Source organism: Cyprinus carpio, chromosome B21 (assembly GCF_018340385.1).
Source record: "Cyprinus carpio isolate SPL01 chromosome B21, ASM1834038v1, whole genome shotgun sequence".
Lineage (NCBI taxonomy): Eukaryota > Metazoa > Chordata > Actinopteri > Cypriniformes > Cyprinidae > Cyprinus > Cyprinus carpio.
In genome coordinates, this window is record NC_056617.1 from 9,383,331 (window position 1) to 9,409,976 (window position 26,646).

A 26,646-nucleotide genomic window follows, 5' to 3' on the forward strand; every position below is an offset into this window, starting at 1 on the left:
GATCTCAGGTCATCAAGCAGCTGATGAAGAAGGAATTCACTTTGGAGTTCTCCCGAGACAGGAAGTCCATGTCAGTCTATTGCACTCCGAACAAAGCTCGCTCCTCCATTGGCAAGATGTTTGTTAAGGTAACATCACACTTTTCAGGAAGACGTTAGCATTTTATCTATTCCACACAGGTCGGCTTTATATCTGAAATGTATTGTGGTGCAACAAAGTGCCTGCAACTTCCTTAAACTCATTATTTGTGGGTGCAGGGTGCTCCAGAGGGAGTGGTAGACAGATGCACGCACATTCGTGTAGGTGGGAATAAGGTTGCACTGACAGCAGGCATTAAAGAGAAGATCATGTCGGTGATCCGTGAGTACGGCACAGGACGTGACACACTGCGCTGTCTGGCTCTGGCCACCCGAGACAACCCATTGAGTAAAGAGAGCATGGTACTGGAGGACTCAACCAAATTCATTGAGTATGAGGTGAGAAGGGCATTTCTGCTATCGCATATACATAATTAATTATACATTTTTATTTATTAATAGTCTGTTATCATAATTCCTGCTTTTCCTTTAGACGGACCTGACCTTTGTGGGATGTGTGGGTATGCTGGATCCGCCCAGAGCTGAGGTGGCAGCTTCTATCAAACTTTGTCGTCAAGCGGGCATCCGAGTCATCATGATCACCGGCGACAACAAGGGCACGGCAGTCGCCATCTGCAGACGCATTGGAATCTTTGGAGAGCACGACGATGTGTCACGAATGGCCTACACTGGCCGAGAGTTTGACGATCTGTCTGCTGCCACCCAGCGCGAGGCGGTGCTCACTGCCCGTTGCTTTGCCCGTGTCGAGCCATCTCACAAATCCAAGATTGTGGAGTTTCTGCAGTCCTTTGATGAGATCACTGCCATGGTAAACTAGAATCCAGTGAAATCATAACACGTGCTCATTGAATGGTTTTATATATAGTACTTTTCAAAAACTTGGGTTTGGTAAGATTTTTTTTGATGCTTTTAAAAAATCTCTTACACTCACCAAAGTTGCATTTATTTGATTTAAAAAAAAAATATGTGTATATATACACACATATATACATATGATCCTACAGAAATCATTCTAATATGCTGATCTGATGCTCAAGAAACATTTCTTATTATTATCAATGTTGAAAATAAATGTGCTGCTAACAGTCATATATTTTTTTCAGACTTCATTAATGAATGTAAATTTTAAAAAACATTTATTTAAAATATTAGAAATCTTCTAAACATTACTATTTAACATTTATTATTTCACATTATAAATGTCTTTACTGTTATTTGATCAATTAAATATGTCCTTGCTGAATAAAAGTATTTATTTCTTTCTACCAAAAAAGATCTCACAGACTTTTCAACAGTAGTGTATATTTACATAAAAATATGATTCTACATTAAATGACTATAAACGTGAAAGGATTTCTTCTGTTGGAATCCTTCTGTGTCAGCTGACCTGCCATCCTGTGTTCATTCCCACAGACTGGAGATGGTGTGAATGATGCACCTGCTCTGAAAAAGGCTGAAATTGGCATTGCTATGGGCTCAGGCACAGCCGTGGCTAAGACTGCCTCTGAGATGGTCCTTGCTGACGATAACTTTGCCACCATTGTGGCTGCTGTGGAAGAGGGTCGAGCCATTTACAACAACATGAAACAATTCATCCGCTACCTCATCTCCTCAAATGTCGGCGAGGTGGTCTGGTAAGGATCTTTTGCTAACATTTCAAGAATGCATTCTGTATTTTCAATGGCATGTCCAAACTAAACTTATGACTCTCATTTAAAATTGCTCTTTCAATCCATTTTACGTGTACACTTAATCTGATGTATTTACAGACTTGAGGGAATATGTTAATAGATGTTTTTGAAAGGAGCACACCAAGGCTGCATTTATTTTATTTTAAATACAGTCCAACTGTAATGTATTCAAATATTTCATGGCTGTTTCTATATTAATATATTTTAAAATGAATGTAAAATCTGTGAATTTTCAGCAGCCATTACTACAGTCTTCAGTCTTTCAGAAATCATTCTAATATGCTCATTTTATGCTCATAAAATTTTGAGTGTAAATTATTTGAGTTTTCAGTATTTATTAATTCATTCTTATGTGCTCATTGATGTCCATTTTATTTAGGGTCTGAAGGGGCTAATATGCTTATTTTATATATATATAAATAGACAAAATATATATTGAATAGATATAAAATATACCGCATATTTATATATATACATATATATATATATATATATTACATTACGTTATAAATGTCTTTACTGTCACTTAATGTGCCTTTGCTGTATAAAATAATTAATCTTACTGATCGCAAACCTTTGAATCATGAATGGTAGTGTTTAAACAGGGTTTTCAATGAGAAGGCCATGGGTGTTACATACCAGAGTGGTTATTATACAAAATGTTTGTTATATTATGTTCTTCACTAAATTGTTTAATCGAGGTTTAGGTTTCATCCTATATGTGCCAGAGTGGCAAAATTTTATCTCCATCCTGAAAGTGATACTATATAAATGTGGCAGCACAGTGAAATTTATTCCTTGAGCAAACTCTGATTGCTGCCAAGGTCTTTTTGACATTGTTCCAGTTGTTATCTAAGCGCATAACTCACAATGTGTATTCTCTCTGGCAGTATTTTCTTAACGGCAGCTCTGGGCTTCCCCGAGGCACTGATTCCAGTTCAGCTTCTGTGGGTGAATCTTGTGACCGACGGTCTGCCTGCAACTGCACTGGGTTTCAATCCACCCGACCTGGACATCATGAGCAAACCCCCTCGCAATGCCAGAGAACCCCTCATCTCTGGATGGCTCTTCTTCAGATACCTGGCCATTGGCTGTGAGTGCATCACATTTATTTATTTATTTTTACTTTAGGGTTTACCTGTTTTTTTTTTTTTTTTGGCTAATGAAAGTGCGATTTGACACATTGTTCTCCATGTCACCTTGTAGGTTATGTGGGTGCTGCTACTGTAGGTGCTGCTACCTGGTGGTTCATTGCTGCTGAAGATGGGCCCAGAGTCACCATCTATCAACTGGTTAGAAACTCCCCTTACATTTCAATACAATTTTTTTTCTCAAACAAATCCATTCTAATGTTTAAATATACCTCTGTCATTTTTTTTTTTTATCCCCACAGAGTCACTTCCTTCAGTGTGCACCAGACAACCCTGAGTTTGAGGGTCTGAAGTGTGAAGTGTTCGAGTCTCCCTATCCCATGACAATGGCGCTGTCTGTACTAGTCACCATTGAGATGTGCAACGCCCTCAACAGGTCAGTATCGGAAGTGCGCTGCAATAAAAAAAACAGCTTATCCCTGAAAATGCCCCAACTGACCCTTCGCAAAAACCCGCCCTCCTTACTGTTTCTATATCAGACAAGCCACGCCTCTCTCACACTACACACAATGTTCTCACGCAGTAAAAAATACATCGCGGCGCAAACTGAAAACACGCCGACAGACAAGACAGAGCAGGTTACTTCTTGTATGAAACAAGCTCTCAGCTTTTAAAATGTAGTCTTTTTTTAAGAAATTCAAACAAAAATACAGTTTTGTGGCTCTTAAATGCATTGTGACAGATCGCTTGTATTGCCTTTTCACGTTTACTTAAAGCATGAAATAAACATGAATGAACATCATAACGTTTTTTATTTTAACCGTGGAAAGACGTCAATACACACAACTTAAGTTTAAGTCCACCAATGTTAATCTACTCTCCTGTCTGATTTGTTTGTCGGGCAAGATGGCCGATTCGGCGTTATGATTGGTCAGATCGTTTGTCAAACAACCTTTTTGCTTCCTATTTAGATCTGCTATTAAGATTTTATCCGATCACAAAGAACAAGACAATCCTGTATACACTTGGAAGTAGGGCTGGGCGTTATATATCGCATGTGATTGTCACGCGCATTTCATCAGTAAAGCCGGTCCCCTGATTACTGCTAAATCGTCATCACCTGCTTTCAAATGGAGCGGCATTTAATAGACAGAGCCGTAGTTCACTGACAAGCTACGCAATATCGTGTTCATTATCGAAGGCGATGGTGATGCTGGTGATGACGATTTAGCGGTAATCAGGGGACCGGCTTTACTGATGAAATGCGCGTACATCATGCGATTTTCCATTGGAAGTATCATTTTGATGTAGACAGATTTTAGAAGTTTTTTTATTTTACTGCTTATATAGCGCGCAATTTTGATAAATAAATTTACAAGTTATTTGTATGTGCTTTTATTGAAAAAGCTTTACAGAAAATGCTTTTTTCAGTGGCACAATTGGGAAGTATTCTGTTATCAGAAACATGAGTGCATCAAATAATTTAATAAACGATAAATTAGGGATAATATTAGACAGTTTCTAAAAAGATCATTTTTATTTGATCAAAAGTGAAAAAAGAAATTTTTGTTACAAATGCCATTTTTTTGATGAGGGAAAATACATTTAAACCCCATTTACACTTGTATTCAGCTATCAGCTGAAATGGATTTTAATACCAGGTGTAAACAGCATAAGTGGTTGATGGTGTAAATATTCAGTCTCTTAAATTCACAATGTTATCTTGTTGATGTCCTGTCATAGTGTTTCTGAGAACCAATCTCTGCTTCGCATGCCCCCCTGGGAGAATGTGTGGCTGCTTGGAGCCATCTGCCTCTCCATGTCCCTCCACTTCCTTATCCTTTCTGTGGAGCCCCTGCCGGTAAGATCAGTTTTGATCAATAAGATGCTCAGTTTCAGTGTATTGGTTCTTTTATTTTATTTTTTTTTATTTTTTTTTTGCAGTCTTGAATGTCTTTTTAATTCCAATTTTTAACAGTTCCAAGTGAATTTATATATTTATATTGTTTTGTGATCAAACTGTTCTGAGTTTAGTAAATTGTCCATTTATTATTTACCCTGTATAATAGTTCAAATGACTCTACATTGTTTTCTCTACAGATGATCTTCCAGATCACCCCACTGAACTTGATCCAGTGGCTTATGGTGTTGAAGATTTCCCTTCCTGTCATCTTGCTGGACGAAGTGCTCAAGTTTGTGGCCAGAAATTACCTGGACAAGCCCAAAGACCTGGACAGTCCCCAGGGCAAGGCCTGCTGGCTCAGCACCTGCACGGAGGGCATTTCCTGGCCTTTCGTGGCTGTCTCACTCCCCCTGGTGCTGTGGATATACAGCACTGATACTAACTTGGCCGAAATGTTCTGGTCTTGACTGAAATGAACACAGATGTGTGTAGATGGTGTGTACGTGTGTCTGTGTGTGTGGTTGTGCGTTTAAAGTGTGCCTCCGCAACAGAGAATGTGTACGAGAAGGACAGGATTAACTCAAAAATAACCATGATATAGAAATATAACTTTTTTTTTTAACATGTCCAATTGGGATTGAGAAGACCATACAGACCTGAAGTCTTCAAGTATTAGTGATTTTTGTTATTGCATTTTTAATCATTTGTTTAATGTCTTATTTCAAAGTATCAATAATTATGATGATATCAAATTTGGTTTGGCCCCAAATTATGTTTAAATGGCTGAATGGGGAAAAAAAGTGCTTGTGTACAGACATTTAACACTATTTTATGCAATTGTTCATTTTGTTATTTGTTCAGTTTGCTAACAGAGAGCAGAGTGGTTAGGGTAGAAACAGAGAAAGAACAAGACAGAACTGTTTACTAATGTTTACCTTTGTGTCTTCGGCGTGAACATCACTCCGAGCCAGTGGACAAGCATGGTGTTTCAAAGCAGCATGGGAAAGAGAGTGCTGGACTGAATGTTTGAATGCTTCACAGACAAATCCTCAGACGAAAGCTGCATGTTCTGTATTTTGCATGCATTTTATGTGGTTTTTCACTTATGATTTGTACCTGTATGTCTTTCCCTATGTGTAATAACTTCCATTTTTATGGGTATGCATTGTGTCTCCACTATTACCTGACACTTTTGATTAGTAAAGCCAGTTTTTCTGTACTAGGCAGAGTACAGCTACCTCAGGACTGTCAGATTAGACTCTCTCTGGTTGCTCTCCCCCCCTCCACTTAGCTTTACACCGCTGTACACATTAATGCATCTGCCTCTACTTGATGATAAACAGAACTCCGATTCTTTTGGCCCTAACTAATCTGTTTTAAGTCTTTTCTATGTTTGTTTGTTTTCACTATTTTATAATTGATTGAACTTGCATTAACTTAATTAAGGGGTTTTGTTTTGGGGAGGGGTGGGTGGATAAAAGATGTAAATGTTACCGTTTAGTGGGTAAGGCCAGAGACGAAGGAGTAGAAAATGTAACCAGCAAAGGTTTAGGTGTTGCATTCAAAACATGAATTTTACAATGCAGAACCAAAATGTTTCATGCTACCTTTTTCTCTATTTTTAGGAAAATACACTCATGAACCATTTGAATTAAAACGCGTGTCTTCATTTTACTAGCTGGTCTGTTCCCGTGATGCAACACGGGAAGTTTTAGGAGCAAATATACTTGAATAAATGAAATTAATGTACAGAGATTTAGTTGCATAGCTGAGCACAAGATTGACAGCTGGGAGGGGCTTCCTTAAAAAGGGTTTCCTGTTTGGCCCTCACCAGCCAGTCTGGTAGTGGCCTGTATATTTGTACACATGCAGCACATACAGCCGAACGGTACAACATACTTTTTTTTTTTTTTTTTTTTTTTTTTTTTTTTTATGAAATAGAGCCTCTGGCATTTAGTTGTCCATTGCATCACACTAGTTCTTGCTTGCTAAAATGGATGCATGTCCCAGACTATGCCCGTGGTGTGGAATTTCAGTTTTTTTTCTTCTAACAATCATGAACATTCCCTTAGCCTTCAGTGGACTTAGATTTAAGCGAGTTTCACTGACATTGCTGCCACTCATTTCTTTGCTCCTTTTCACCATATTACAACGATGTCCTGAAGCCTCAAGTTTTCTGACAATGGACCAACCCTGCTAACATGTAAATCTGTTGAATTTCCACCACGACTACTGTAGCTGCTTATAGCTACATTTAACACATGGCCATATCAGCTTGAATACATTCCACTGTTATATTCCACTGCAATATATGCTGTTTTTAAGAAATATATAATATATTGTAAAGACTTGGTCAAATTACTTGTGTGATTGTTTTCTTTACCCCATATAATTTCAATCTTGTCTCTGAATGAAATGAATACACCATTAGTTTTTATTAGAATGGTCCGTACACTGTGGTCTGACTTGCTCAGGAACTGAACTTGGATGTTGGCATAAATGACATCAAATGAAAACACTATTGCCGTTAGAAATATGTCACAGTCTCTTCTTTTTTTAGTATATGTTGCCTTCTTTATTAACTACTCATACAATTATTTTCTTCTTTGTCATACTTGCTTATATGCTAAATATTTATTTAATAGTGGACTTTAGCATTTCCGTTTTATTCTAAAACATTCAAAAATTCCTATTTTTTAATCGCTTTTAATTGGCAGTTATTGCTTCTGCCTCTGGTTGTGTTGGGAAACCTCAGGCTTCTGAGTTGTGCATGTCTGTTTTGAGTGGCTTCATTTTGCTGAATATCAGAACTTGCATGTTGAATGTGCAGTTCAGAAAAAATATCCACCATTGCACTGCCATGTCACATGTAAGAGTGGACTCAATAATACAAACTATTCGCTAGTAATAATTAATAAATGACAGAGAAATGAGAATAATGAGTGTGTATGGAAGCAAGCAGCATCATCGGCAACATTTTCTACCCTGCATGACAATGTCTACATTGCCAAATGCTGATGCAAGGAGAGTTTGCTGCATTTTTTTTTTCAGTGTAAATTGTCATAGTTTTATATACATGTATTATATAGTATAATGCATGCCTTCAGTTGTAATTAGCCAAATAATTTGATATATATTTATATAGCAACTTGCTGTGTACATTGCTGCTAAGTGGTATGATATGATTAAACACATCATTTTACAAATAAACTCTGCAGTTAATTTAACCAATGCTGACGTTCATGCTTTGTGCCTCTCTATGTATGTCTGTTAGGAAAAGCCATTTAAAAAATTTAATAAACATAAAATACATTTATTCAGTCTGTTACCTGAATCAGTGTCGTTGGTCAGTAGAAAAAACAAACTCAAAAGCGGCCAATAAGTGGTTCTTGTTATTGTAAAAACAAGTACGTTTTGTTGAAGGTATTTAAGCATAAGGATGTCCTGAGCTGTCCTTACGGCTGTAGTGTCTAAGATTGAACACTTGAAGGCGACAGAGACTATGTTTGGCGCTAAAATACGGTCCTATTACAATGACATCATCTTATTTCACATATAAACACAGCTGCATCTTTTATGCAACCAGTGACCAAAATCAGTTTAATTGACAATAGCATAAATGAAACCATTTTACAGTGCATATTATTAGTTATACAAAAGTAAAGACACGACAGGTTTTATATTTGCAATTTTGTCATTGTACATAATGTTAGATTCTGTTATTTATCTTTATCTTAAAAAAGCAACTGAAAACAAAAACATAAAATATTTAGTGCAATAAGGACATTACAAAAATATTTATTCCCCAATGTTCTGTGTGCTCATTCTCTCACAGTTAAAAAGCTTGAACGAGCATGTAAACGCGACTCAGTTTAAACAAAACAGACTGCATTCCCCTAACAAAAAGTTTGATATTTAAACCACACCACCCTTGATAAAAGCTCCCTGACCTATGCGGTGAAGCAACCTGTCGCTTTAAATCGAACCCATGCTGGGAGAGCTGTCAATCATGTCTCTTAGTCCCGCCCCTTCCTGCAGCAGCAGCAGCAGCAGCAGCAGCGGCGTCTAGTGCCTTTCATACAGACAGAGGCATTACGTACAGCAGACACGCCAAATCTGCACAGTCTAATTATCAGCGACAAAATGGGATAATCGTGAGCGTCTTTACAGAATTTCGTCAACGGGAACTACACGACCGATCAAGGAGAGTGATTATTTTTTTTATTTATTATTTCCAGTCTACACAGACGTAAGCACAAAGGTCTTTGGGGATAATGGTGATAAAAATATATCACAATATTAACGCAGGACAACTGGAATACATCGCCACATACACGACCGGACCGTATAATTAGTTTATGGCGACCAGGTTGATTTGAAAAGCATTCTAAGGAATATTTTGTTCATCTCTTGCGCTCTGTAGAACAAATGCTGTCATTGTGCTGGGGACCGAGATTTGTGCGCGTGATATTCTGCAAGTGGTCTCGTCGGAATGGTGCGCGAGATGAGACTGCGCGTGCCTTTATTGTTTCCGCGCGACAAGCTCAGTAACGGTCGTTCTGTCGCTGAACAACTCGAGCCCAACGACGACAATTTTGGTACGGAAAAACTGAGACTTCTAGTGACAATTCCAGGGAAATCATGAACGAAGTGTTTTGTTAACGTTTGTATTAAGTGTTATAGAAGAAACATCCTTTATTATGAACAGGCACTGCTTACTTTTCATACTTTCCTCAATTTTCATTTTCTTCAGCTAAATTCCACTTAGTTGGAGATACTTGACTGTGTGTTTCTTACCAATTTGGTATTTTCAAATAGCCTGAGCAAACACAATGGTGGAGCCTGTGGGTTTCATCGAAGCCTGGAAAGCACAGTTTCCAGAGTCCGAGCCTCCAAAGATGGAGCTGAGGTCTGTTGGGGGAATCGAACAAGAACTGGAGAAGTGCAAAGCATCCATAAGACGCTTGGAAATGGAGGTGAACAAAGAGCGCTTCCGGATGATTTACCTTCAAACGCTGCTAGCCAAGGAGCGAAAGAGCTACGACCGGCAGAGATGGGGTTTTAGGAAGCCACCTCACATGACCGAAGGGGACCCCCAAGCTGTTGCGGCCGATTCTCAGTATCTCCATGCACAGGAGCAGGGACAGCCAGAGCGCAGCAGGTTTCAACCTGTGGGGGAGTCCAGAGCGAAACCACGACCACCCCCTGCCAGGAAGTCAGCCTCCCACGGTGATGGATTGGAGCTACAGTCGTCATTTGAGGCGCACCAGGCAGTGCCGGTCAGTGAGACTGACGGGCTCTCGCCATCCACACAGAGGGGTGGAGTTTCCCCTCGCAGACCCCATCCACCGCCTGACAAGGAGTTGCCCTCAGATCCTTCCCCCAAAGACAAGCCGGGCATGGGGGTCGGGGTGGCTGCCTTACGTTCGAACTTTGAGAGAATCAAACGAGCCAACTCACAGTCAGCCAGTGATGGAAAATCAGGCCAAGAGAAACCATTCTACACCAACATTGAGTTCCATCACGACAGGGGCCTGGTAAAAGTCAATGACCGTGAGGTCTCAGACAAAATTAGCTCTCTTGGGAACCAAGCCATGCAGATGGAGCGCAAAAGGTCACTTCATTCACTTCCAGGCAACCTTGCTACAGTCGCAGGTGATCTACGCCCCAGGCCTGTCTATAGGGGGCGCTCTACTGAAAGCACCTGTGGATACGACGCTGAGTATGAAGACGGCGAACCCAGTCCTCGCTACAGCACTGCGAGACCAAACGGGGCCAAACCACCACCGCCGCCATGGCAGCCATCAGATTTCCAGCCATACACTAGTGTTTACGTCGGAGGGATGATGTCAGGAGAAGCTGGCGACGGTAGGGTCACTATGAGAGACCATGGAGGAAGTGACGACCATCTTCTCACCTGGCCCAGGAGGTCGTACTCCCCTGGAAGTTTCGATGATGTGGGAGGCGGAGGAGGCGGATACACGCCAGACTGCAGCTCCAATGAGAACCTGACTTCCAGCGAGGAAGATTTCTCCTCGGGACAGTCTAGTCACGTGTCGCCCAGCCCTACAACAGCCTACCGCCGCCCACTCCGAGAGAAGAGTCGCTCACCTTCTCAGAACTCCCAGAATTCCCAGCACTCGTTTGACAGCAGCAGTCCCCCTACACCGCAGACACAGAAACGACACCGGCAGCAACATGTCGTAGTGTCCGAGGCCACCATTGTTGGTGTAAGGAAAACAGGACAAATCTGGCCCCATGATGGAGACTCTATTGCCTCCAGTCGGGCTTCCCATGATAACAGTTACCATGGAGATCTAGGTAAGTCCTGATTATGTTGTTTTTCTAATCACAGGTGAAGAGGTTCCTAACAAATATCAAATGTAGCGAAAAATGATTGGTTTACATAAGCAAAATTGGTTGCTGCTGTAAGACTAAATGAGACGTGACATCACTGATGACATCATTGTCAAGCTGATACACTGGGTAGCAATGTGCAGCATGGCTGAATAATTGCAAATCAGAGCTTTTGGCCAGACACACTCTTCTTACAGTGATAATGAGTGGGCATTTTGTGTTTTTCTTCTACTCTGCCTGCTTGATCAGTCAACTTTTCTGTTTTTTCTCCTTTTGTATTTTGTTGTTCTTCCATTAAATCCTTCCTCTGTCAGCTTCTGTGCTTCCCGTCCCAAGCTATTGTCCACTTTTGTTTCACGCTCTGTCTGTATCGGTCAGATACCGTGGCGACTGCTTGCTGCGGTTGGTTAGTCCAGTCTGATGAGATTCATATATGAGGAGTAATTAACTGGACAGGCTTATTTATGATCATGAGGTCAAGATGTGCATGTCAGAGTTTGTTTCTTTATGCAGGAAAGGAGCCGAGGAGCTTTTACTCCTGTCACATGCTGTTGTGGGAATATCCCAAGCAGGACAAAGACCCAATGAATGAGTGTAAATTGTCATACATATTTGCATTCATTTTTATGGTACTGTATTAATACCATGATTAATTAACTTGGGAGTTTATAAGGAAGAAGTCGTTCAATTTCTGTGATTGTTTCAGTGGAGTGAAGGCAGTGGAGCTCATGTGATCCATCTCTTGTGAAATGCTGTAGTCGAGTGTAGGCAAAAGAGGGAAAATGATTGATTTCACATTTCTAATTGATGTCCATGATAATTTTATGTATTGTGCACTTCTGCAGTTTACATATGTTTTTCCTGCATGATGTTATTTTTAGCAGCAAAACTCTTAAGCAGCTAAAATCCCTTATTTTGTAGAGGGCCAGGGAAAAATGTTGAGAGGGCAAGTAAAATATAAACTACTGGTCAAGTTGGGTCAACTGAAAAAAATCCTTAATGGTCTCTCTGCATTTTTTTTTTTTTTTTTTTTTGGATCAAAAATACAATAAACAATAATACTGTGAGTAAAATGTTTACAATATAATATATATATATAAAATGCAATTTATTTCTGTGATGGCAAACCTGAATTTTCAGCAGCCATTACTCCAGTGTTTGTCACTTGATCCTTCAGAAATAATTCTATGATGATGTGGTGCTCTTTTTTTAACAATTGTGCTACTTAATCATTTTTCAGAATCAGTGGTGTATATTTTTTATTTTTGATTAATAGAAATTTCAAGTGAACAAAATAATTTATTTGAAATAGAATTTATATGAAATTTTTGTAATATTATAAATGTCTGCTGTAATTTTTGCCAATTTAATGTGTCCTCAGTGCTGAAGTATGAATTTCTTTCCTAAAAAAAAAAAAAAAATGACAACCTTACTTACCCCCACATTAGTGCACTTTGACTAAATTCATGAACTAATTTTTGCTGGGAAGCATTGGCATGTGATGCAAGTAATTTTTACAATTTCAACAAAACCTCATCAGCTAGATAACAAAGATTCCACAGAACTTTAAACAATATAAATTACATCTCAGAAAACCAAATATTTGATGGTATTAAAATGAATGTACATAATCAATGAACACTAAACTTTCAGCAGTGACTATTCTTTCAACTAACCTCAAACTTTTACTGGCTCCAGGTTAGTGAGCAGTTCTTATTGTTGAGCCCTGCAGAAGTAGGAACTCTTACTGACCATAAGAACAGCATAGTACTATTACCTAATAAGCAGGTGTCTGAAAGATTCAGCCAGAGAGACCGATATCCATGAGTGTGACTCACCAGACTGCTATTTCCATGGTCAGACTTTATAAGCATTCCAAACTTTGAACTGCTTTGGTTTACTTGTTTTATCCAGTATCTTTTAACTTGTTTCTCGCCAAGAATCAGAATGACATCAGCTATCAGAATGTCTACAGATGGGAGGCGGTGTCATGTGGCACGCTTGGCTTGAAATCCCAAGGCTTTGAGCTGATGAGGTGAATTGCACTTTGGTGTGAAGTAGACAGACCCAGAGGGCGTTGGCACGGCCCATCCATTCAAATGCCAGGAAGATTCTCTTTGTGCAAGAGTGAGATAACACAGAGGGTGGACGAAGATATATAGACACCAGCTGAGCACAGTCCAGTAAGCTCAAGGTTCTTTTGTCCTCATACTGACTTAAAATCAATGTTTGAAAACCACCTCGCTTATTTTTAACAGTTAGCAAAGCTTGATATAACCAGGTGGCGTTGTAGTAAAAGTCTGTAGATCTTTAACCTGATGAAATGATTTTCTACTTTAATATGAAACCAGTTATCTGCTAATCAATTTACATTTTAGCTTCAGATGATTTGCACATTTGTTCCAGAATGAAATCAATAGAGCGGCCATTCATATAATGAAGAAAGCCTTTGCAAGCCATGCAGGTTACAATAAGAGTCACAGTATGCAACTTATCTTGCCAAGAAAGAGATGCTATCTCATATGATCTTGCCTGCCTTTTTATTTTGTTTGACTTGCTGCTTAGAAACATGATATTTTTAAAGGACACTGCCAAGGAGAGGAATAAAATCCAGTGGCCCAAAACCATAATGCTGTAAGAGAAGAGGGAGGCAGGAGGACGTTGTGTGTGCTGAACTGCTGTCTCTCGCCTCAGTGGACATGTGAAGATGTGGGGGCTGCTGAGACACAGATAGGAAAGGCTCTCATTGCAGAATGGTGTGAACAGTCCCACTCATGCATGTGTGCATTTCCACGTGTGATTTTGTTGTTTGCATGCATATATTACATCTTCAAGCCTTTATGATAAAATTAAATATTGTTCACAGACACCCCGTGCCGTAATTGCCATCCTGTCATCCTTAAAAAATTTGCAAATCGGAAGTATTTTAATAGAAGCATTATTTCATCACACAGAATCATGCCCATCTGCTGAGGTTTCTGCATCTCTCGTTTCCTCGTCCTCCTCAGGGGACTGTTCCCATGGTCAATGTCCCCCTTGTAAACAACAATTGTAATTGTTTCCCGATGGTCCTCGGGCATTTTGAAGCAGGCATCCAGGAAGAAATGTCTTTCTGTGGTTTACAGATCAGTAGCAGTGTCCTTTGGGGTGAAGAGCGAGTGAGTCACAGAGAAAACAAGAGGCAGGGGATGACAGAAAACAGAAAGTTCTCAGACAAACACCCAGGAAAAAATCAGTCAATCATTAATAAGACCACACAGCTGCTGTGCTCTGTGTTCAATATGTTTGTATAAGTCACAAATGACGTTTACAGTGATGCTGGCATTTCATTTCATTTACAGTGATGCTGGGATAGTTTACCCAAAAATGAGAATGGTGGCTCCTGCATTGACAGTGATATGTGACAGTGCGCCAAAGACTGACATGGAAGAGAAGAAATTGTTGAATAAAGTTGTTGTTTTTGTTTTCTTTGTGCACAAAAAGTATTTTCATAGCTTTATAAAATTAAGGTTGAACCACTATGTCACATGGACTATTTTAACAATGTCTATATTACCTTTCTGGGCCTTGAACATGTCAGTTGCATGGCTGTCTATGCAGGGTCAGAAAGCACTCGGATTTAATCAAAAATATCTTCATTTTTTGTTCCGAGGATGAACAAGGGTCTTACAGGTTTGGAACAACATGAGGGTGATTAATGACAGAATTTTAATTTTTGAGTGAACTAACCCTTTAATTGTTCCAGTAATTATTAATTCATATTTTTAAAGGGGTCATGTGACGTTGCTAAAAAGAACATTCTTTTGTGTATTTGGTGTAATGAAATGTTTTTATGCGGTTTAAGGTTAAAAAACACATTATTTTCCACATACTGTATTGTTTCTCCTCTATGCCCCACCTTTCTGAAATGCATCATTTTTTACAAAGCTCATCAGTCTGAAAAGTGATGTGTGCTCTGATTGGCCAGCTATCCAGTGCATTGTGATTGGCCGAATGCCTTAAGCGTGTGACGGAAATGTTATGTCCCTTAACATACTGTGATGCGTCTCCCGGTCAAGACAAGACAAAAACAATAAAACCCATTACAAACTAAGCATTTGTTGCATCCAGTGGGGACGTAATTACGAATTATAATGACTTATACTGTCTTTTTACCCATTATGTTGCATCGTGCCGCATAAACATAAAACCATGTATGCATTTGTGATCGGAGAAACGACAAACAACAAGTGCAACTCTACACTGCTCAAAACTCACGTTTGAATCATCAGTGGCAAATCCTTTTAATATGTAAACTTACAGACTGTGAGTCAGAACAGCTGGCATTGTAGTCTTCTCTCCCAGGATCAGGAAACATTCCTCCCTAAAATGTGCTGCACACATCTGAATATTCTGGAACAGTGTTGTAGATACAACTTAACCACTGTTTCTAGTTGTGTCCTCTTTTGGAAGGACAAACAAAGTATTTTCGCTTTCACAACGGAACAGTGTCTCCATGACATAGCGCTGGCGCCAACAGCAAGAATCTAAATTACGCCTTATTTCTTTGTGTGAACATTTGGGCGGCGTCATGCAGATCTTCCCACATCGTGACGTAGACAGGGCGTGGATGAGTCTAAACTGTTATTATGAATATCTCTTTGGGTTTGATTCTTTATCTTTGCAACTTTAGGGATCTTATCTATTCACGAACGGCTTGTAACACTCCAAAGAGAAAAGAAAACTTGAAATCGCATCATATGACCCCCTTTGATTAATTTTAACAAGAATATTTTTAATTTAGCATATTGTCATCTTGAATATTTGGATACAGCCATTGTTCTCTATGGTTTTGATTCGCTAAAAAGAACTGGTTCATAAGTCATTTGTACAGCAATCAGACTAAATTCATTGGGCAGTATGGTTTTGATTTACTAAAAGGAGCCTGTTCTGCAGCTCCTTCATAGAAAATATTTTCCCATATTATATAAGATTTGTCATGAGGTTTAATGAATGCCTTTACAAGGGTGAGATTGAGAAAGAAGGTGTGGACAGGAATGGAGATGTGCGTTCAGCTCAGTGCTTGCATTGTCCAGCAGCACCATGTTGAGGTAAGCCCATCCAGTTGCTTATTTTTAGACAGACACTCCAGATTCACAGAAGTGTGGTTTCTGGTGTCAAGAACAGAATGCACACTGAGTATGTGGAAACAATGACTGTGGTCTTCCCTCTTGTTGTTTTGTGTTCAGGCAAACCCAGAATATTTGGCTAATCCACGTGTCTCTGCTGGTATGTTTTGTAATCTTTGCCAGGTTCTGTGAATGCACAGTATTACAGAAAAGATTTCCACTCTAAAGATAGCTGTTTGTTGGGTTTTCTAAATAGAAATTGAAATGCAAGACTAGCTGAAAAAAGGCAAAGCATTAGTGGGGGTTATATGTGGGAAAATAACACAAAGTCGTGTTGTGAGAAAATCACATGGACATGAGCAGGAAAACTCTGATTAACGCCAATGCAACAAGGCTCTGCCTCCCAGTGTGTTTGGATAGAGAGAGTGAGAGCTTGTTGTCTGAGGACTTTCTGCCAAATAGCAGTAAAGACAAACTTTTCACAGCCCCCTTCTGGCTTCCCTCTCTCCTGGTGAGAAATAAAAAGGGGAATAAGAAGAGGTGCACTTAACTCCACCAATTGGTACGGTTAACACTCAGGGTGACAGCTAAACTGTTTAGCAGAACATTTGAACAACGGCTTTCATTTTGGTTAGGTAAATCCTTCAAATGTTACTTATATAAGCTACAACTTAATCTATGCAAGTACAAATCATCAGTTATTTTTTTGTGAATCAAAAATATCCTAAAACAAATGACTTGTTTGTTGCAGTGTTTATTATAATGAATAGTTCAAAAAGGGTACCAGTTTGAACACCACCCTGTGTAATTTACTGCATTGACAGAGAGAAATGTTCTTTTGTATTTAAGTAAAATGGACATTACTATTGAAGTATATCCAAATCAATCTAAATTTCATCAAATTTAATCCAAATTGCAATGGAAAATATGTATTGATCCCCAATCAGGAGTTTGTTGGAGTTAGTTTGAAGGCTAGAATACACTACATGCCTTTTGAAAAGATTTCTGCAGTCTGGACGAGTATATCAAACATGTTTTGACATTTCAAGCTAAATTTAGAACACACATTGTTTTCATGAGGGAGTTTGTGCGGTTCAATCAGAACAACTTGAAAGTTTTGAAGTGTATGATCCTTAGTCGCTTAATGTATGTTGCCCAGTTCTTCTCTGTAACCATTTACAAAGTATGGCAAGTCTGTGATGCCTAATGTTTTAAAAATCTGTGTATTCCAGTCTTTAGTTGAAGTTAGATTAACTGCTGAAATGTTTAATGGCTCATAAGCATCTAACTTAAGACTTTACACTTTAGGCCGCAGTTGGATTTGCTTAGCGACTGTAAAGCTCTCAGAATTTTTGCATAATTTAAGGCTGTGATGCTTTGCTTGTAGTTTCATTAGGCATATTATGAACACAAATCTAACATGGCATTACCGCCCACTCTAGCTGTTGATGTATGGCTGGCGTTGTAGCTATAAATCGGGGCATAACCGGCGATGTGAGAGGCGTACGGCAGTTGGCCAAGCTGATACGCTAGGCCAGGCACAGATGGCCAAACCCCTGCAGAGCATTTCCTAGTGCAGGGCACTGCTCTGGCTGGGATGAGGTCTGTACAGGCCCGGGAACGCGGAGTGGACAGTGACCCCACCCACTGAGGAAGAGCTACCCAACATCACCCCATAACCCTGCCGCACTCCACCCAGACCACGGCTTCGTCACCCTTTCCAGAGCATGCGCAAGCACGCGTGTGGGGTTTGAGCGTGTGTTGATGGGGCCACATGTGCCAAGTGCTCAAACACAGGGGTTTTTGTCACCGCACAGATGCAGCCATTCCAACGGACAGCACATGGAGAAAAAAATCAGGGAAAAGCTGGCATTACAGAGGCCCACCCTGTTCAGATTTACTGCTTATGTAAACTACTGCTGTTCTGTTTGCTGGCCTTTTCTGACAGCAGGTCCATTGTAGTGATCACAGTTTACGTTCAAGATGTATGAGTCAGATAAGAGAAGACTATTTGGATCAACACAGGAGCTGAGTCCTGTCACACTTCAGATTACAACGCAAATCCATGTTGTCATACAAATACAGATTATAATCTCAAATCCTGTTTAAGTCACGAGAGGAACAGCCATTTTAATCTGTGCTTCATTCATTGTGTTGAATATAAGACACCAAATGGCCCTTACAAAAGCAAGGAAATGGTTCTTGGCTTATTTACTGTCAATTTATGAAAATAGGCTTGTTTGCCTGGTCAGTACTTTTTGTTTTTGGCCTTTCTGCAAGTGCACTTTGTGGCATGACATAAATCAACCTTAATCCTCCCTCTGCAGATAAAACTAAGACATTCCAGATTGTTCTTTCTTGTGGCTTAATGAAGCATTTGTTTATTTCAGCCAGAACTGCTCCCTCATGTAGTCTGGACAGCTGCTTTGAATCTAGACTGCTTGCAGCCAATTATTACACTTGCACCTTTGTGATGTGCCTCTGGGTTTCGACCAAACAAGGGGAAAACCAGGAAGAGATCAAAGCCTTGGCCCCAAAGGACACTGGGGGTCCCCTAATAACTGAATTATTTTAAATAGCAGAGGGGAACCCATGCCAAAGGTTGTTCTTGCCAAGCAATCCATGCAAAATAATGCAGGCTTTCTGTATTCTCCACATTTTTTGTTTCTCTCTTTTTCCTTCCTCACTCCAAGTAAGGAATTAACATGGATAGTTGACCAAAAAAAAAAAAATCTTTCATTTGCTCTTATTAACAACATTCTTCAAATTTTTTGTTGCACTTATTTTTGGGTCAACTATACATTTAATGTTCGATTACATCCTGTCATCACATTCCACACGATAACTGCATTTTCATTTCTACCTATAATGTACTATTATTGGTTTTATTAATATTTTTTATTAGTTTTGTTTTTAGAGTGAGTTAGTTTTCATACATTTTCAGTTTTATTTTAATTTTTTTTACATTTTTAGTTAATTTGTATGTGCTTGTTATTTTGGTTTATTTGAATTTTGAATTTTTATTTCCATTTTAGTTTTTTATTTCAGTTAGCAATTTTAAAACTTATTTTAGTTTGTCATTTCAAAATGTATGTTTAGGTTCTAAGATTCTTCTAATATTTATTTATTTTATTTCAGCCTAATTTCAGTGAACAAATTTTTCTACTACTGGACAATGTTCTATTAGTCTGCCTGACTGTAATAGGATCTGTCACCCTTGCCAGCCACACACGCCCTTCTTCCATGCTCCAGGATTTCTTGAGGTTTCACAATACTCTCTTCCATTCCCCAGCTGTCAAACTCAACTGTCACACTATTCAAAAGACAAAAAAAAAAAACCTAACGATTGTGTATCATGACAGATCAAAACACTGGTCTATTGAGGCTTATGTCAAAAACAATAAGTCTGGTTCCCATCACTGGCGAAGAGTGTTATGACTGCAACACTATAATAGGGATAAAAGTGGCTTTTAGAGGAAAGGGTTAATAGTCAGGTTGAGGATTAGAGTAAGCGTTAGTCGCCAATGGTTTATGCAAATGAATTTTGATATTTAGCTGGATCTACATGCCATTATGACTTTGAAGTCACTGAATATTGCAGCCAACTCTAATTCAACGGTACCATTACTACATTCCACTAAATATAGACAGTGATAGTGAAATCTGTTTCAGTTAAAGTTGGCAGTAATTGTATAGCTAGCTGCAGTTATCAGTATATGGTTAAATGGTGGATTGGTTTTAGTGGTGGACTGGAATGGGGCTGTGTGATCAGAGGAGAGAGAAGCTGAACTGGGTTTGGCAGGACGCTAGGGAATGTATTTGGATCTGCTCTCATTCTCTCTGACTGCAGTGATAAGTGAAGCTCCAATGACAGGATCATTCTCTTTTACAAAGCCTGCTTTTTGTAGTAATATGCATATGTGCATTTCATTTCGTAATGGCCAAAAGCAAATGCATATAAGCGAGACCAAAAGGTTACATAGGGACCATATTGGTCATTGTCTGATATTAATGACTTTAACAGTCTGATATATTGGCTAGTATTGGATATTTAATTGTGCATGCTCATTTACACCTATTTTAATGTTACATTTATATTACCTTGTTGTTATATAATGCCCGCTTAAAGTTAATAATTACAATCACTAATTATTTTAAAAATGGAGTTCAGTTTAATTTTTAGAAAATCTCAAATTGAATATTTGTCTTGTGTATTTTCAATTATAATGTTGTGATGCTTTAATAGCAATTTAAATGAGTATTAAAAACTGTTGAGTTTATTTTAAGGTGTTTTATTGCTATTATTTTTATCACACTAAATAATATAGAATTTTAATATTAGCCATTTATTGGACAGAATTTTATGCGATTTTATTACAGTTATTGACCAGAATCTTGTGAATCGCTATGTTATCAAGAAGAAATTAAAATGGGCCCTATTTACTGTCTAAATTGACAAAATTGTCAATGTCCCTAGTAGTATTGTTCATGTTCTAAAGAAAATGTTAGTTTTCTTCACAGTACAATAACTTCCTCTACATGTGAAATAATACTTTGTTTCTGTTACTTTAATATGTTTGCAAAGTTGAGTAAAAATATTAACAAATGAATGACCTACTTTTCGCAATCAAATCAAATAACTGTAGATAAAGCCAAGTCCGATAGTACATTATTTCTGCATATTCTGTTTCACTTCACATTACGAAAATGAAATGGTACAGATGCTGTTTCATGTTTAACCTATACTTTAGTTGTTTCTGTCCCTTAGGTATTCTTGTCCCATTTTCATTTTCTGCTTCTCTCTTTTCTCCTTATTTTCTTCGCTCTTTTTCTTGTCTCATCCCCTCTGGCTCTTTGTAGTAGGATTTATATTAGTGAGGCTCATCAGGGAGAGTTTTCAGAATAAACTGCTGTCAGGTCGAAGGGGAATTTTGGTTATAATAATAACACATTATCAGATTAATGAGCGAGACTGATGTCTAGTGGCCAGCTGCACTTGTATCTAGCAGTCGGGGCTGCTCGTTCCTCTCTGCCTCCACCCTCCTTTTGAAGGCAGGTGGGCCAGTTCTGATTTAAGGCTCAGAGGATGGGCGGAGCGCCACAGTGCAGCTGGCTACAACTTTGAGCCGCGATGTCTCTTTCTCCTCGTCAGCCAGAATACAAATCAGCCAAGAACACAGCTGAGGAACACAAGCGTTTGACAGAAGAGGACTGAATATTTAGGGGAAAAAGAGGCATTTGAGTACAGGATGTCTTAAACTCTGGGCTTGTATTGAGTTGGAGGAAGCTGTGGTTTCTCATCCATCGGTGCTTGTCTGTGTCTCTGCTCTTGTTCTCCAGGCGGTAGTGGATCAAGGTTTAGCCAGCTTCTGGTCTCTCCCCCTGTGATCTCCAAGGGAAAATGTGTTTTGGATTTTAATGCTTTGGCTCCAGTGAGGTTTAGATATGCAATAAAACTCAAGCTGAGTTTTGGCCTTACTTCACTTATTTTTCTTTTCATTTTTTTCTTTACTCTTTTCTTTTCAGTTGTTTTTTATTTCTATTTTTATTTTCCTTTTTATTCTTTCTTTTTTGTTTATTTTTATATTTATGTACATTGGATTTCATTTTTCTCTTCTCTTCTCTTCTCTTCTCTTCTCTTCTCTTCTCTTCTCTTCTCTTCTAGTCTCTTCTCGTCTCTTCTCTTCTCTTCTCTTCTCTTCTCTTCTCTTCTCTTCTCTTCTCTTCTCTTCTCTTCTCTTCTCTTCTCTTCTCTTTCATTCCAGGCTTTTTAACTGCATTAAGGCCACAGATTAGCCCAAATATTATGGCCACAACCAGACACTGCAGCTGTTACACAGTTAAGTTCCATAGAAAATTGGTCACCATTACAAAGCCTCATGGCAGCGCTCCCCACACCACAGTGTCTTTCTGAACAAACATGCTCTGTTTATCTTCACTTTTGTTTTCTTTCACTCACACTCAACTATCCTACTTCATATCTTCTCCCGAGGGACTAGGTATGTGCTGGTGGCTGTTGTTGGTGCTGGGACTCTTTTCCTGCCTCACCAACGACTGCTGTGAGGGAGTTTTCATGTTTTCAAACATTTTGATAGCAAGGACCCCTAAGTATGATAATTTACTTCCCAAAATATAAAGGCAGCTTTATAATTAAGTATAAAGACTGATTGGTAATGTGTGTGTGAAAAATATTAAGCTTGATTTTACATCCCAAATTGTTGTATTGAAGCCAAAACATTATGATTGTTTTTAGATTTTATAAATTTTTATATATATATATATATATATATAATATAATTATATATATATATATATATATATATATATATACATACATTAATAGGGGTGGGCAATTTGTCAACCGGTAGAGATTTTTGACTATTGTCTCTATCGCAGTTACATGCTCACGCGGCGTTTCTGTGCTAGGTGCTCACGAAAACAAGATATTTTAAGCCACTGAAACACAAACAGAAGTAAAAGAAAATTAATTTTGAAATATGGTAAATGGTAAAATACACACACTTACATGTGTCAAAATGTCCACCTTTGCAAGTATCCTCATTAACACAGTAATTTAGGTCTTAAGTGAAGGCAAACAGCTGAGAAAGAAAACTCATCGGGCAGCTCTTAAAGTGACGGCAGTCTCAAATTCCTGCTGTCTGTCATTCATGTTGATCAAAAAACAAAAGAGATGCTCTTGATCAATGCTCTTGACTAAATCACTTTTGTTACTTTAAGAATATGCAGTGTTTTTTTATATATATATAAATTTGATTACTTTGTACAATGTATGTAGCATTTCTTATGTATTTGTTCTAGTTAGGGGTGGGCAATACGGAAAAAATAACATATCACGATTTTTTTAGAAATATTACGATTCACGATTTTTATCACGGTTCTTTGTCATGTTGGTTTTACTATTTTGCAAGTTGTCTGTGCATTACAGCCAAACTTATTTCCCTATTATAAAGACAAAGCCTTTCAAGGTAACAAAAAAAAAAAAGAATGGCAGATATTTAGGCCAAAGAGTGTGAAGATAATTATCTTTGTTCTCATTTTTAATAACAAAGATAAAAGAATGACAAAGATACACATTACAACTACACATAATATACAAAAAAAAAAAAAACAGTGCTTTATTTTCAGGTCCTATAGGTGTATTTAGCAGGAGCATTTAAGAAACTGAATGAATAAATATAAAAATAAAATGCTATATAAACTATTCATGTCAAAATTACTTAAGCAGCTGTATTAAATTTCTTTAGCCAAGAGCAGTGAGTGATTTTTCTCTGTGTTTTGTTGTTTTATTAATGTTAAAGAAATAGTTCACCCAAAAATAAAAATTCTGTCAGCTGTCTGTCAATTCTTTCATAGTGTTTTATTTTGTGTGTTTTGACAGTATTAGCGCAAAAGATAACTTAGTTCAATAATCAGGCGCTGTTTGACAGACTTTAGCGCGTGCGCTTCGGGTGTATGTGGCACTCAGAAAAAGCACAGGTCAGACCAGCGCGCGAATGAAACATTTAAAAGTACATGCAAATTACGAGAGCATAACTCCTGTGAGAGTAACTCTACCGCTGAGTTAACACTGATGTGTATGCATGTTGCGTTGTACAGTATATGACGGAGGCGCCAGAACTGCAGCTGATAGATGGTGCGCTGTAGCACGATACTAAAATATTTCTTCAAAAACAGATCGTGGAGACATTTTTATCGTCCACAATCAAAAATCGTCATATCGCACACCCCTAGTTCTAATTTAGTTTTGTTTAATTGCTTGTAATTAGTTTCTATTTAATTGCTTACAGTTTACTTGTCCTCAGTGACCTTGAGTTTTTTATTTTTTTATTTAAGCTAGTATTATTTTTTGTGATGTTTTTGTTTGTGTTAGTTTTTTTGACATTTGTGTGGTGTATTATGTTTTTTTATCATAAAGACCTTATTTAAAGCAAAAATAACTATATAGTGATTTGTGATATTTATCTCTACCGTGAAATAAAATTACTCATAAAGTTATATATGTCATATTGCTCACCCCTATATATTAATATAAACAACATATGAAGTATCAAATATTTGTTTATTTATTTTTCAAAATAAAAAGTCGATGAAGTGTACCCAGTTGGAGAACCCCTGCTTTTTCTGAAATCAGTTATTAAGCCTTTGTTTGATGTACAGGTGCATTTCAAAAAATTTGAATATCGTGAAAAAAAGTTATTTCAAAAAATTAAACTTTCATATATTCTAGATTCATTACATGTAAAGTAAAACATTTCAAAAGTTTTTTTTGTTTTAATTTTGATGATTAGAACTTATAGCTAATAAAAGTCAAAAATACAGTATCTCAAAATATTAGAATATTTACATCTGAGTGTCATAAAATGACTATCCCTACACTATAAATTCCGGGTATCTCTTGTTCTTTGAAACCACAATAATGGGGAAGACTGCTGACTTGGCAATGGTTCAGAAGACAATCATTGACACCCTCCACAAAGAGGGTAAGTCACAGAAGGTCATTACTGAAAGGGGTGGCTGTTCACAGAGTGCTATATCAAAGCATATTAAATGCAAAGTTGACTGGAAGGAAGAAAATGGGTAGGAGAAGGTGCACAAGCAACATGGATGACCGCAAAATGAACATAAATGAACATACTTAAAAGAACTTGAGCTTTTCTGTTTTGCATTTTGAGATGCACCTCTATATTGTGACAGGAGTGGTGTCCCCACAGGAAAAGTGTGTATGTAGTCATGCTATGTCTACAGAATGGTTTGATGTTACAGTGTTGTAGAAGGTGTCACGTATCATTGACGAGGAAGGCCTTGTATCACTTACTCTCTGTACACACATATGCAGGGCTCAAACATTAACGCTTTTTAGGTGGAGGTGGTATAAATGTTTTTACACTGTGGGAAATGGTGTACAGGTGCTGGTCATATAATTAGAATATCATCAAAAAGTTGATTTATTTCATTAATTCCATTCTAAAAGTGAAACTTGTATATTATATTCATTCATTTCACACAGACTGATATATTTCAAATGTTTATTTCTTTTAATTTTGATGATTATAACTGACAACTAAGGAAAATCCCAAATTCAGTATCTCAGAAAATTATGCTCAAATAGCGCTCAGCCAGACAGCTTTTGCAATGTACCTAATTTCAAGCCCTGTTTTAAATGATTTAATGCATCATAAATGCTCTGTGTTGTCTGGTTATGTTTTTGTGTCCTCAGTTCAACTTTACTCTGTGTCATCAGTTTTGAATCAGCTTCCTTCTTCAATACAAAGTACCAGACACCTACACATCTCTGCTAAAATGCTGTACATTCTTCCTGGCTGCCACTGGACTGCCACTGTGTTATCCGATAGGAAAGATCTCCCTTAGCAAGGCGTGAAATATTCTTGCTGATATGGAAAAAGAGAAGGAGTGAGTGAGCGAGTGAGTGAGGGAGGGTGAAATGGAGGAGGGGAACTGCGCTCAAGGTGACCTTGCATGTAGACACAGAACAAGAGATGATGTTTGATGTTGTCGTATCCAGAAAGCTCAACCCACTGAAAACAGCCATTGAGGGACCAATTCACTATGCTAAAATTGTGAATTTTAGTCTTGTGGCAGAAAGGACAACACAAAAACTTTCAGCAAGTAAAGTAACGTGATTACATGCAATGAACTGAATTACGCCCCAAGGTAAAATGGCTTCAGCTGAGAGTATAATAAACATAATCTAATACAATTTGATGCGGCTTAAATTCAGACCACCATGAATGGCAGCCAGTACCGGCGAAATATATTCAGCTGATATTGGGTTGGGGGAAGGGCCGATTCCTTGGATTTGCTGTGCTGAGTACGGTTTTTGTCTCCAGCCTTAAATAATCTCTCCAGATGTTGGTCAATTTCAAAATGGCTTCATCTTGGTCGAAAGGTATTGTTTGCTTCTTTTATTTCACCTGGCATTATTCATTAAACGCTAACAAGTTGTTACTAAAAAGAAAACCAGTCAGATTTGTGCAAAGAAAGTGTATTGGGAAAGGAAAGTCTTTGGTTTTTTAGACACCCCCAGTTGAGACCTAGCGGCTGTATGGTGTTCTCTTAGATAGCTTTGGCCTGGCTTTGAACCTTCACTTCTTCATCTGTGTTTCTGTTTCCTCCCTGTTGACACTTATTAGCATTTCCCTTCAGGGCTATTCCTTCCTGCTGGTGGACTGTCTGTCAGACCACATACCTTTTACTGTGACCTTCTGTGTGTGTGTGTGTGTGTGTGTGTGTGTGTGTGTGTGTGTGTGTGTGTGTTGTGTGTGTTTGTATTATTTCCACATAGCAATGGCTTTCTCATTGAAAATGCAGAATTCAGTGAATGGGGAATGGCTTACCCACACTAAATAGAAATATTCC

The 26,646-nt window shown here is 38.3% G+C and overlaps 2 protein-coding genes across 2 annotated transcripts in view; both read left to right on the forward strand.

Moving 5' to 3' along the window:
• LOC109045508 (sarcoplasmic/endoplasmic reticulum calcium ATPase 2) overlaps window positions 1–7,141 on the forward strand; it is a 30,521-nt gene extending 23,380 nt beyond the window's left edge. Inside the window, exons 12-20 of the mRNA XM_042748357.1 lie at window positions 9–128; window positions 258–476; window positions 571–906; window positions 1,512–1,732; window positions 2,680–2,882; window positions 2,996–3,081; window positions 3,183–3,316; window positions 4,624–4,741; window positions 4,981–7,141. Coding sequence (XP_042604291.1) covers window positions 9–128; window positions 258–476; window positions 571–906; window positions 1,512–1,732; window positions 2,680–2,882; window positions 2,996–3,081; window positions 3,183–3,316; window positions 4,624–4,741; window positions 4,981–5,250 — 1,707 coding nt within the window. The 3' untranslated portion in view covers window positions 5,251–7,141. The remainder of the gene's footprint in view (window positions 1–8; window positions 129–257; window positions 477–570; window positions 907–1,511; window positions 1,733–2,679; window positions 2,883–2,995; window positions 3,082–3,182; window positions 3,317–4,623; window positions 4,742–4,980) is intronic.
• A 1,666-nt stretch (window positions 7,142–8,807) lies between these two features.
• Window positions 8,808–26,646, forward strand: part of LOC109046247 (breakpoint cluster region protein-like) — a 68,909-nt gene continuing 51,070 nt past the window's right edge. The window contains exon 1 of the mRNA XM_042748458.1: window positions 8,808–11,104. Within this exon, the coding sequence (XP_042604392.1) occupies window positions 9,616–11,104 (1,489 nt within the window). The 5' untranslated portion in view covers window positions 8,808–9,615. The remainder of the gene's footprint in view (window positions 11,105–26,646) is intronic.